Source organism: Epinephelus fuscoguttatus, linkage group LG4 (assembly GCF_011397635.1).
Source record: "Epinephelus fuscoguttatus linkage group LG4, E.fuscoguttatus.final_Chr_v1".
Classification (NCBI taxonomy): Eukaryota; Metazoa; Chordata; class Actinopteri; order Perciformes; family Serranidae; genus Epinephelus; species Epinephelus fuscoguttatus.
In genome coordinates, this window is record NC_064755.1 from 29,273,226 (window position 1) to 29,285,992 (window position 12,767).

Sequence of the window (12,767 nt, forward strand, 5' to 3'; positions counted from 1 at the left end):
TGTTCATCCTTTAATTCTGAAATATATACACCTGTCATCCATTTTCAATAAACCGACACATTTACTACTATATGTAAAAATCAACAGCTCACTCACACACACTCACACAAAGCAGATATGCACACACACACTGAATAAATACTGAAAACAAGTGGATACATATTTGATTATCTAAATTTCCCAATATCTTTGGGACCACTGATATGTTTTCCCCTTCTTGCTTCACCCCTGAGCACATACTTTCCATCAGTGTGTAACTGGGAGCAAACGGACCAGAAGAATGTGAAACCAGCTTTTCTTTTGTTTTGCCAAATACAGGAAGCAGTTAACATGGCTGCAGAGCTTTTTGATTGCACAGTTCCACTGAAAGTGTTTTCTTTCAGGGATAATACTGATTATGGGAGGGTCCCGAGGGTAAGTGAAGCTCCCTTTCAACGAGTGACTCATTTCCGCGGCCTGCTATATTTCAATCAAACAACAACACTGGACACAGCCCACCGGCCATTTTCTAAAAGAATTCCAGGGTGTTTCCTCGTCTGACCTCTGACCTTTACACCGTCACATTCTAAAACCCACTGTCACTTCCACAGCTTTCTATTTTAATCCCATGTGGTGACAGTGATCGTTAAAATATTTCCATCTTTGTAGACCTGTGACAGTTTAGGAGGAGGGCTTTGAAATGGTTGCCTAATTATCACTTCACTGCAGATTAGGCAGGAAGTGGTCGGCTTTGCTATTGCTGTTCCAGAGTTTGTGCTATCAAAGCATCAACAATACGTCCAGCGTCCTCTTATTTCAGGAAATGGGCCTGCAAGCCTGCGTCCAGATAGTCCATGATGTATGGATAACCATCTTTGTTCCACTACTAATTAGGAGACTTACTTAACAGGAAATCACTTATGATTCAGCAAGATGGTGCATATTGATTGTATATCCTGCAACAGCCCTGCTATACTCAACTAATCAGTAAAGGAACTTTAAAATCACTTAATTTGCTGAATGACGAGAGAAATAGCTGTTTGTATAATTCTACTGTTTGCTTAGTGCTGACGCTAATTTTCCAGCTGCCCTCAAATTCCACACTGCTTTCAACTCCATAATGCTCTCAGCACCAAGCAGGCAAAACAGGAAGCTGGGCATGAGTGACACCACTTCCCAAAAGGTTGTCTGCATTCTTAACTATTTATTCCCCAAATTCCACGTTAGATAGGAATGAAAGCAGAAAGAGATAGCTTGTGTTGCCCAGGACATAACGATCACATACTTACAAACCTTATTTAAAAAATTCACATTGAGACATGAAGCTTGTACCTCCTTTCTTGTGACATTAGGAAGCCTTAAGAACCAGATAAGGGTTTTACCACTGAATGATATGCTAGTTTTATGGTGCGCTGTGAGCAGTGTTACCCCTATCACACTGAACCATCTGGAGTTGACCTGTCTATCTGGGAAGCCATGAGAGAGGTGTCATCGTGAATAGGAGGGGGGGGGGGGGGGGTAGGAAGTGAATGCAGTGCACACCAACCCCCCAGGAAAGCTTCATCTTTGCATGCCAGTTGCATCCTCTGGGCTTTCTCAGGCAGCTCCACAGGAAGTAGCAGATGACTTGGGTGTCATATCAGCAAGGACTTCTCTCTGCTCTTGCTTCTCTTCTGTCATAAATTTGTCCTTGAGCCCTGAGATTGTGCAACGTGACATTTTGGCGGCGTTGATGGGGCTGATGTGTAATTTTGATAAAAACCCCACAGATCAGTGGTGTTCATTATGACAAAGACAACCCTTTATAAACCCTCTGAACTTTACTTTAAATAAGAAGCCTACAAAAATCTATAGATACCGAATATATCAGGCTGAATTTCAAAGAGAAAAAAGCAAAAACCATTTCATGTAATTCCACAGAATGATAGTGATAAAATGTAGTTTGATATAGCTTAAATGTAGCGTCAGACGCCATGTGGTGGTCAGATTGTTGCTATTTGAAAAATGTTTTATTTATAATGTCAAGATTTGAAGTTCATTAATGACCTTGGACAAAGCAGTTTGCAAAAAATCTCACCACAAGCTTTACTCAGAAGCTAATCTGAAGATCTTCCTCAGCAGATAATGGTGATAAAATATAGATGTTCACATCTGCATTTTTTTCTGAGCACTTTAGAGGGACAGTTCGCCCTCAGATCAAAAATACATATTATTCCTCTTACCTGTAGTGTTATTTAACAGTTTAGATCATTTTGGTGTGAGTTGCAGAGTGTTGGAGATATTCGCCGTAGAGACATCTGCCTTCTCTCCAATATCATGAAACTAGATGGTGCTCGGCCTGTGATGCTCAAAGCATCAAAAATGCATCTGAAATACTCAACAGCAATGTCTCTTTCCAGAAATCATGACCTGGTTACTCAAGATAATCCACAGACCCGATTGTGAGCAGTTTCATGTAGGAACTTCTTCTTTCAGCTGAACACCATCTGCCAACCGTATCACCGCGCATAACGAAGCGTGCATCTACTCATGGTCAAGTGGCTTATGCTAGCTAGCTCAGTGATGCCAGGTGAGCTAGCAGTAGATGCATGCTTCCGTCTGTGTGGTGATGCAGTTGGCAGTTGTAGTTGGGTAGAAAGAAAATAGTTGCTATATGAAACTGCTCACAACAAGGTCTGTGGATTATCTTGAGTAACCAGGTCATGATTTCTGAAAAGAGACATTGCTGTTCAGTTTTTGAGCACCACAAGCTGAGTGCCATCTAGTTCCATTGTATTCGAGAGAAGGCAGACATCTCTACGGGCAACACTAACACTCTGCAACTCCCACCAAAGCACTCCTCCGTAGATTAATAGGCAAAAGGAAAAAATTGTTTTGAGCCCCTTTTACACTGCCCCTAAAAAGGTGCATTCTGTATAAACAAAATTAGGTAGGCAGCATTTTGCCGCACTCCCCGATTTTGTTTTTATACTGCCAATGCTGAAAAAAGACTGATTGGACTTTAGTGCAAATTTGCACAATTCCTACCTAAAAAGGGACGTGAACTGTCCCTTTAAGTACTTATTAAGTTAAGACCAATTGCATGACACAATCCAAAGCTACAGAAGAGCTACAGAGTAGACCAAGTGAGGGAATTCTCAAGAATTAACTGTAAAGCTTGTAAGCTAGCATGGATGAGCAGTCCTTAAAATGCTAATAAAAATGGATATTTAAACATCTACATTTCCATGATGACTGGGCAAACTCTTTCCAGTGAGGATGATTGTGTGATATGATGGAAAGCTACAGATCAGATGTAGTATGAACCTTGTGTCAGACTGTTTTTATCAATCACCTGAGAGAAGTTAAAGGGAGATTTCAGGGTTCAAGTGTGTGGCATTTTTATTTAATTCATTCTAAGAAAGCCACCATCACACTTGCACTGTGCTGCTTTGTTGTACAAAGACAGTGGGCGAAAACCTTGCTCTAAAAATGTTTTTCATTTGAAGGACGTGCAGTTGGAGTTTTATCTCTGTCAAGCTGCTCTGCTTTCTGTGTAGCTGGCACAACGCGGTGCCATGCTCACCTTGCTCCTGGGCCCTCTCAGCTTGGTATCTATCCAGTGAGCCCACACAGTCCAGCAACTGTCTCGCCCAAGGATGCATCCAGCCTGAATTCAGAGCTTGCCTGCGATCTTTCTCCCGTTGCATCTGGCTGAGGAGCTGACTGTTGCTGCTGGAGTTGTTGGTGCTTTATCTCTCTGCCCAGTCCAACTGCTGTCTGTGTCCCTCCCTCCTGCAGGCAGCCCCGAGGCTTTGGCAGCAGATAAGACGGAGAGCCCACAGTAGCTCTGGTTTGAAAAGGAAAAGGCTGTAAGGGTTGCAACTATATAGAAGTATCATTATAACAGAGGCAACTTTGAAAAGATTTTATTTTGGGATGTTTCATAGCGTTAGTCATCCTCTCTCCTCTATCAGTTTACAAGTTAGTAGGCCTATCATCTTCTCTTCTTGAGCTTTGTCAAGAAGACAATCACAAATCTGTATTTTATCTTAAATTATTTCAACAGTGACAGAGAGTAACTAAATTTGCACAAGAATTGTATACGTACTAACATGTATGAGCTACTTGTACTGCAAATATCTCCTTTTTAGTTATTTTCTCTGTTGTCTTCTGAGCTGTATCTCTGGGAAATACTGCACTTTTTACTTCACAACATTTGTAGTTACATGGCAGATAAAGATTTCACACACAAAACATATGATCAGTTTGAAAATTTTAGAGCTTCAACTACACAGCATTACAGCGAAGCAGTTAAAAATGAACCTACATGCAATATAGAAATGCTACTTACATGTTCAGGAATCAATAATAATCATTTAATTATCTCTTGTGTATTGTTTACATAAAGAAACAGGGCCCTGATGGGGTTAAAACTGGTCAGTGTTTTATGCCCGACTAGACAAAGCTTTAAATATAAATGACAGGTTCGGGAGCAGGGCCACACCTCTGATTACCTGCCAAGCCTACTTATACCTGGTCAACCCATCCTGCCCTGTTTGTCTCAGCTTTCTTGACCCACTCTCCCTTTCCCTTCCCTTCATCCTCCCTACCTCATCCCTACCAACATCCCTTCATCCTCTCTTCCCTTCTCTCGTCATCTCTTCTTATTCAATCTGCTGCGTACCTCTCCCGTGTCTCATTCTAGGTAACATCTGGAGGGGGGCCTGTAATCAGCCCCTACACTGAGTCTCCCTCTGCCCCATCTCCCATACATCCTCCGAGATCAACCTAACAGAAGACATCCCTCTTACACCTTCACCCAATCCATTCGCCAGTCCTCAACAACCAACACATCCTGAATTACAATTAACAACTGAACAGCATATTATTGTGGTGTGGTCCTTGATAGTGAACTTCTCTTATATTTTTAATTTAGAGCACCAAAAGTTTCCTTGACTTGAACTACAAGTGAACCTAACTGAGCACTTGCCCTCTTTATTCTTTCAGTATCACTTCTGCTTGTGCAATGCCGTGGCCTAGAGCTTGTATTGATACTATTATCTATGAATACTGCTTTTACCACCACAGTTTTTTGCACAAACCCCACAGTGTGCCTCAGATTGTTTTTGAAGGAGACTTACAATGAGCCCTTCATACACTGCAAAACCTGGTAAAAACCGTTTGAGGAAACCAAAGTTTATTAATACTTAAGTTTAAATATTCTTTGGTTTGAGTTCAGGTAACTCAGTTATTTATAGGTAAGGTAACTTAGGTAAATTAAGTTACTAATATTAACTCCATTCACCTATAATAGAACTTAAATAAATGAAGTATTTTCACTTAAATGTTGTATTTCTCCAAACTTAGTACAAATGTTTTCACTGGATTTTTAACTTACTTTAATCCATCTTTTTAACCAAATGTTACCAGTTAAGTTTCATTAACTCGTAAATTTTTACTTTCTAGTTGTGAGATCATTTTATCATTTTAAGATGGAATAAACATAGTACACCTGAAGTATCCAAAGAGCACCTGTATGTGACTACTACTAAGACCCAGCAGCGCTTCTACTCCTTTGTCTTCACTTCTTTTACCTCTGTTAGTAAAAGTCCTGCATTAAAAATTCTACCTGAGATCAAAAGTACATAAGAAGGCTATAACCAGCACCTAAAGTATCAAAAGGTACTCATTATGCAGAACTGAAATGTTAAATTAGGGAGCCATCAAGGTTGAAAGATGATATGTCTTTAATGATTTATGCACACAAGTTATTATACTGTGCAACAAGATAAAAAATAATAATGATTTTGGGACTTCAGGAGCTTTCCTGTTAGTTTTGCTGTGGGACAGGTTCATGTAAATCCGAATATATAGCTTTGCACAACTCCAACCTGAATCTGATCAGCCACGATTGAAAATACCTGTGTGGTTGTGCAAAACCTCTTGTCTATGATAATAAATAATATATTATTGTCTAAACTGTCTTTATTGCCACCCTAAATTGACCAGTGCTTGTTCCCTGGTATGTTTCTGTTTGTTTGTTTATTTGTTATATTGCCTTTGTTTTTATTGATTGCATGTTTTATTTTGTGAATTTCATTTCGGTGAAAGGTGCTATATCGATTAAATTCTATTATCATTATGATTTATTATATTTTATGAGTTAATTAAGTGTGTAAAGTCAAAGTAACTAATATTGTTAACTTTGAAACAAAAGTAGTGAAGTAAAAAAGTCCAAGATTTCCCTGCATTGGAGCAGAAATAGCAAAATACCTGTCCCTCAAATTGTACTTGAGTACAGTAGCCTACTTGAATGTGCTTTATTGCTTTCCTTCACTGTTATGACCCAGCACCCGGAGATTTTTCACAGCTTGTTAAGCTTAAAGTTGTTCTATAAAACATAAATTAATCATTAACTATAGAAAAGGTCACAAATTGAAACAAATCCTTTATAAAGAATCAAATCTTTACTAGAAAGTGGCACCAAAAACTCTAGAAATTATTTCTCAACCTACTTAACATCCCTGTTTTCATAAGGGCAGTAATGAGACACACTGTAATTACTGAGGAAAGACACAAAGCGTGTACTAATTATAACATGCCACCCTTTATCTTTTGTCCTATCGGCTCTTTGGTGAAGCAAAGCATATAATGAACTCATTAGTCTCAGTCACGACCCAAAAACTCCCCGGCTGACAGGGCAGCCTGTGCAGTGTTTAGCTGTCGCTTTAAGACCGATTTCCCCCCATTGTCAAACAGTCGTGAGCAGGAAGAGGGAAACGAAAGCAGAGACCGAGGGGGCCCGACGTATTTAAACACGATGCTGCTGCTGCTGCCGCACAATAACGGTGACCGCGGCGTCGCACGGAGGAGCGCGTCTGCTGCCAGCCCACTCCACACACACGCACGGACACTGAGATCCACGCAAGTGACCTTTTGATCGGATTGATGGTGTTTTTAATTTAAAAGAAGGGGACAGTCCGCAAAGTCGCTGCAGGATGGTGAAATTGACTTGAGAGACATGGAAGTGTCACCGCGGGTTATTGCCTCAGGAAATGATGACAGTGTCCTCCATCATCGCTGAGCTGCTCACAGCGAAATTGTCTTGTCTTGCGGCCATTTCCACAGGACTCAACTGCCTTTAATTTAATACACATAAAGACTAACCCGGAGGCTGTGGGAGCAGGTGCAGCGCGTCTCGGCTTCTGTCTGCCCGCAGGCAGCCTCACAGCTCACAGGTAGCCGCTGAGCCGGCTGTGGACTCTGAAACCTGATCTGGATCCAGCTTGGACATCACAGCTCAGACATGACATCCACTATAGAGAGGAAGACACTGGAAGCCAATGAGTAAGTAGCCTAGGTGTAAACTGCCTGTGGTATTATTTCTGGTATTTTGAAAAAGACCTTAAAGGACGCATCATCATGGTGACAGCCAAACTATCTCATGTGCAGTAACTGCAGATGGCTGATAGCATGAGGTCAGGATCCTCCTGCTGACAGGCAACAAGAATCATCACCTTCATGTCCAAGAGCAGATTGTTGTGTGTGGGAAATACGGTCTTGGCAAGAGAAAGTTCAGTGCGCCCCAGGACGAGTGAAGTGTCCTTAAATCTGCAGATTGTCCAAAATGATTTCACATATTATTACATTGTCGAAGGCATGCAGACCTGACATACAGAGCAGCTGCCTGCCAGTGGGTCATTTATTATAGACATTATTCAAACACACAGAACTTAATGCACAATACATGCAGAATATTTACATTTATTGAATGTTGTGTAGCCGCAAAAATCATGAAGGTGTCTTGTGTTTTAAATATTTCAATAACCCTCACATACTGTAGTTCATACTCAGAAATAGAGGTACCGATATGTACCTCAAAGGGTACAACTGCTGGTCGATGGTACCCTTTAGAGAAACAATTGTGTACCCTTTAGTGGTGGTCCATTTTTGTACTTTCTCAAACTGTACCAGTTAAAGCACAACTTGTACCCTGCAAGATGTAAAAGTACATTTAAACTATATTACTGCAATGTACCCATTTAAAAAGGTACTACAATGTAGTTATAAGGGTATCACCCCAGCGACAGGCTTGTCTAGACTTTAAGGAGACAAAAGTGTACCTGAATTATCCACACAGTCCACAGTGAAGAGTTGGAACAAGCTGATACAGATATGTAGGCTATGGTAGCAGCAGACAGTGTGGAGTATGATGGTTTTTACAACCTTGATGCTTGTATAGGAGAAAGAAAAGGGAATTTTTGAGGGATTAATAAAATACCAGTTGTTTTGTGGTTACAGTGCTGTATAAATCCAATGGCTCCCTCAGGTGGACAGCAACAAACTGCAACTGTACAAGTAACTCAAGATGGGCAGATTAGAATCAGTGGACCAGTGGCAATGCAAGATCATTTTGGAGTCAGGGCACATTTTTCAGTCATATTCTGTTGTAGACAACAGGGTAATTAAATGAGCTGAGTAACACAGAACGCAGTCATTTGGTGTGTCAACAGAGTATTAGATTTTCTAGTTTTCTGTCTTGTTCAGGGAACCTGTGGATGAAGTCCTCCAGATGCCCCCGTCCCTGCTGACATGTGGTGGGTGTCAGCAGAGCATCGGTGACAGATTCTTCCTAAAGGCCATCGAGCAGTACTGGCATGAGGACTGCCTGAGCTGTGACCTGTGTGGCTGTCGACTCGGGGAGGTGGGCCGCAGGCTCTACTACAAGCTGGGGAGAAAGTTATGTCGGAGAGACTACCTCAGGTTGGTTCAGTAATGTCTTGACATCATGATTTAATGAGGCAGTTTGTGTAGTAATGAGACACTGGTTAACAGGTAAGTGCCAAAGTGAATATAGGATAAGTCTCATGATATTGTATATTTGTCTTATTGTCATCAAATCCAACATGCATGTATATGTCTGTGTAGCCAAAGCCTGTTATAGCTTATACCTCTGCACCATAGGCCTCAATTGCTGCGCCATTGTTGCACTGGGTGACATTTTCCTTCATTTCTCTTGCACTTGAGTTTCTTTGAGTCAAACACATACACTGTTCCAGTGTCGTAGCACACCAAATGTGGTATTCCACAGCCAAAAATAGTCCCAGACAAGTTCACTGTTTACACTGGTTTAAGTAACACTTGCTTAAAACAGCAGTGCCCAGGTGTTTCAGGTGATGATTCAACAATCTTAAATGAAGCTCCTGACCTGTTTAAAAAGATGTATTTCCTTAGTAGAAATTGTCTTGGGGTTGAGCGCCACAGACTGGGTAGTCTTAAAGTTTGAGAGACAAACTAACTCATTGTTTGTTTTGGTCATTTTAAGGAGTTTTGAGGATACATGGCAGAGAAATCTAGAAGGGGAGATTAGGCTTTAACCCCCACCCCAACTGTCCAAACCAGGTCTCTCGTCCAGCTTACTGGAGCGCACTGTGAATGTGAGATGCCAGGCAGATAATATCAGAAATATAAAATATTGCCATCCCTAGCCTTTTAAAAGCTGTTGGAAACACTCAAAATATCGCATATGTTTAACAAACCTCACTTTTTTCACATGTTGCATTGTTGGTTAATTTTTTAACGGGTTCATTTTTATACTCACTTAGGGAGATAGTTTTTAAAATTCTCCTTCCCACTTGACATGTTACTTTAGTGTAGAGGCAAGTGAGTGGTGGAGATTCAAGTTATGCTAGTTTGAATAAATGAATGAAGGACTTTATTTCGAACCAAAAAAAAAAAAAAAGCTAAAAACAAACAAGACAGCGAACAAAGGGAACAGTGTCTGAAAAGGAGTAGGTAGAAGTAGAACTTACATATCCCTACCCATGTCTTACATTTCTTCTTTTAACTCATATTATTTCAACAAATACCCAAATTTATTTACAACTAATAGACAACTATCCCCAGTCTATTTAGCACCCAATTAAATGAATAAGTAATAAACACAGTTTATTTACAAAGTACCACACAGTGTTACAGAATAAATATGCACTCCCCTGACGCAACCTGTCCTCGTCTATATATCTGACAAAAGTATCTTTTTTTGTATAGTTTTTTTAAATTGATTTAAATTTGTGCTTCGTTTCAATTCATCACGCAGCCCGTTCAACAAGTCCACCCCACACACTGAAATTCAAACATAGAAGTACGAACACATTGTTTTTTTTAAATTAAATTATAACCCCCCTCAATGTCAAGTAAATTATTTCTTGTTTAAACATGATTATTGCAGTTTTACATTTGACCTGATCTGAAAATTTCAAAAACAGTGTGTTCCCTGTATCCCTGTGTTCGGGGAGAATGTGTTAATGAGTCAGGGACAGGCTGGATAATTAACCAGGCAAAGTGGGCAACAGCCACAAAATCAATGCATTCTTTATAGTTTCATGATTTCTATGTTCTTCTCAGTGTTATGTTGATACCTTCTCATCCATTCAGGCTTTTCGGTCAGGACGGTCTCTGTGCTTCCTGTGAGAAGAGGATCCGAGCGTTTGAGATGACGATGCGTGTGCGGGACAAGGTTTACCATCTGGAATGCTTCAAGTGTGCCGCGTGCCAGAAGCACTTCTGCGTGGGTGACCGCTACCTGCTCATCAACTCAGACATTGTGTGCGAGCAGGACATCTTTGAGTGGACCAAACTCAACAATAACAACATGGTTTAGGAAAATCTCTTGCTCACCACAAAAGAGCGTCACCATGCCTTTTCCCACTGGCTTTAACGGGAACGAACCATTGATAAACAGACTGTTTGCAGCCTGTGCAGGCTTCATCATGCATCTGACATTCATATGGAATCATTTTTAACACATCTCTGAGTCGCTCCCTGCTGCACCAGCAATAACAGATGACTTTTCATCAGAGGTTTCATCCTTTAATGCAAAAAATGCTTAAATACTGGAAATACTTAAACATGCAATAATAGTTGTTGTTATACACACTGGAATTTTAGAACATTAGCAATGAACAAAAACTAAATCACTGTCAAGTTTCTTGCAGTCTAGTACTGCTTCATCACCTCAGTCTGGTCTGAAGTGTTCGATGAGAATTTCAGTAAGCTTTCATTTTGTGTGTCAGTAGTTTCCTGAGAATTTTCTGGAAAGAACAATGTCATTTGTTACTAATTATAGAGAAAACAGAAACTCTGCTGAAGAAATGGCTCCAATTTAGATCCAAGTAAACACTGACTCATTGTTGGAAGCTTAATTCTCCATATAGGTTGAATTATATGCTAACCTGTGGACTAATTTCACGTTTGCATGTTGTACTGACTGTCTCTATTTTCTACATGAATAGTTTTGTATTTCTCTCCAGGGAGCTTCACCGGAAAATCAGCAAGAATTTATTAGGAAATTACACACATGTAAAATGAAGCGCTACCAGATTTTCATGTTATAAATGGAATACAAAGTCCATTTTGGAAAAAAAAAATCCTTATCAGAATGATTGTAATGTGTTGCCAGGTTGAACTGGTGGCGCCCTCTAGTGATCGAGGGGTTCCATGCAATACTAATTTTACTGACTTTGGAGCTGTTTGCAGTGTCTTTTGTAATTGTTACACCTTTCTGGACATGCACCCAAGACTTTTTGGATATTTACTATAAATAAATTACAATTTAGAGAAACACTGATAACCTGTGGCATGAGTGTCTTCCTGTGAGTTACAGAAATACTTGAAATTCATACACTGACTGTGTGTTCCAATACCCATATTACCATAATATACAGTATGATAGAAAAAGATTTAGCATGTCCCAATACATAGTATGTCAGATGTAGTATGCCAGAATTACTAGGATGTTCTACTACATCGACCCATAATCCTCTGCACAGCGGACAATACCTCACATCGACTGTCAGAAGCGGCAATGACGGATGACAGCACATTCAGTTCAATCATAAATATAACCAACAACAAAAGGGCATAAGTATTAAATAATACCGACAGAGAAACATATAGTTGATGTCATTTTACTATTGTGAATAAAATATGTTAGAATCTACAATATAACATCAGAGCTGTCCAGGTTGACTTCCGTCTCTGGTGAGCTTGGTGAATGGCTTTTTGTTTTATTTCCATGGTGACAGATATATGAGTAAAAGGTTAAAGTTCAGGGCGTTACGTTCTGAGTATCGTATTGTAGTGTGTCCTGATTGTGTGCATACTGCATGCGACAGTACATACTTTTTTAAGGGCAGCTGCAGCACCTAGTAAAAGTAAAAAAGAAAAAGTATGCGATTCGGAATGCACCCAGAAATTTTAGCCAGCCACCAATACACCACCAGTCCATACTACGTACTAACTCTAAGCAGGTTTTAAGTGTAAACTCAGTCACTAAGCAACTAAAACAACCCTGATTTTTGTGTGCTTTTAAGGGACAGTTATCTCCCACAATGCATTGCAAAAAGACATATAGGAGCTTCTGGCAAAAAAACTATTTTGAATGTTTAATTACACTGAAAAGTTGCAGTTTAATGGCCTTTGCACTGTGCACATATTGTATCATTTCCTGTCAGAATAAAGTAAAGTACGTTGATTTTTTTTAAACACATGCTGCATAGCAACAACATAAAGATAAGCACAAAGCAAAGGTGAAACCAAGTCATTGTTTGTGTCTCAAGTCTTTGCACACAAGTCCCAAGTCAAGTCCCAAGTCCTAAACTTTGAGTTCCAAATCCTAAACAAGTCATAATGTGCTCTTCAAAAAATATAATACTATTTTAATGACAGGGAAGTAATATAACAGTAATACATTTACAAAAATCATGAATGCTTTCAAAATATGTACTTGAAACTACTTAAAACAA

At 39.9% G+C, this 12,767-nt stretch overlaps 1 protein-coding gene across 1 annotated transcript; it reads left to right on the top strand.

The window, feature by feature from the left end:
* Positions 1-6,705: 6,705 nt before the first annotated feature.
* On the top strand, positions 6,706-11,609 carry lmo2 (LIM domain only 2 (rhombotin-like 1)). Its single transcript, XM_049575208.1, has 3 exons — positions 6,706-7,308; positions 8,509-8,724; positions 10,399-11,609. The coding sequence occupies exons 1-3, from the start codon at positions 7,268-7,270 to the stop codon at positions 10,622-10,624; spliced, it is 483 nt and encodes a 160-aa protein (XP_049431165.1). The 5' UTR covers positions 6,706-7,267; the 3' UTR covers positions 10,625-11,609.
* Positions 11,610-12,767: the final 1,158 nt, after the last annotated feature.

What these genes read in the sequence shown, in the direction of transcription:
- lmo2 (XM_049575208.1), top strand. Translation starts at nt 7,268, where the DNA reads ATGACATCCACTATAGAGAGGAAGACACTGGAAGCCAATGA. An exon ending in AAGACACTGGAAGCCAATGA is followed by an intron (nt 7,309 to 8,508) that starts GTAAGTAGCCTA and finishes TGTCTTGTTCAG; the next exon opens with GGAACCTGTGGATGAAGTCC. An exon ending in TGTCGGAGAGACTACCTCAG is followed by an intron (nt 8,725 to 10,398) that starts GTTGGTTCAGTA and finishes TCATCCATTCAG; the next exon opens with GCTTTTCGGTCAGGACGGTC.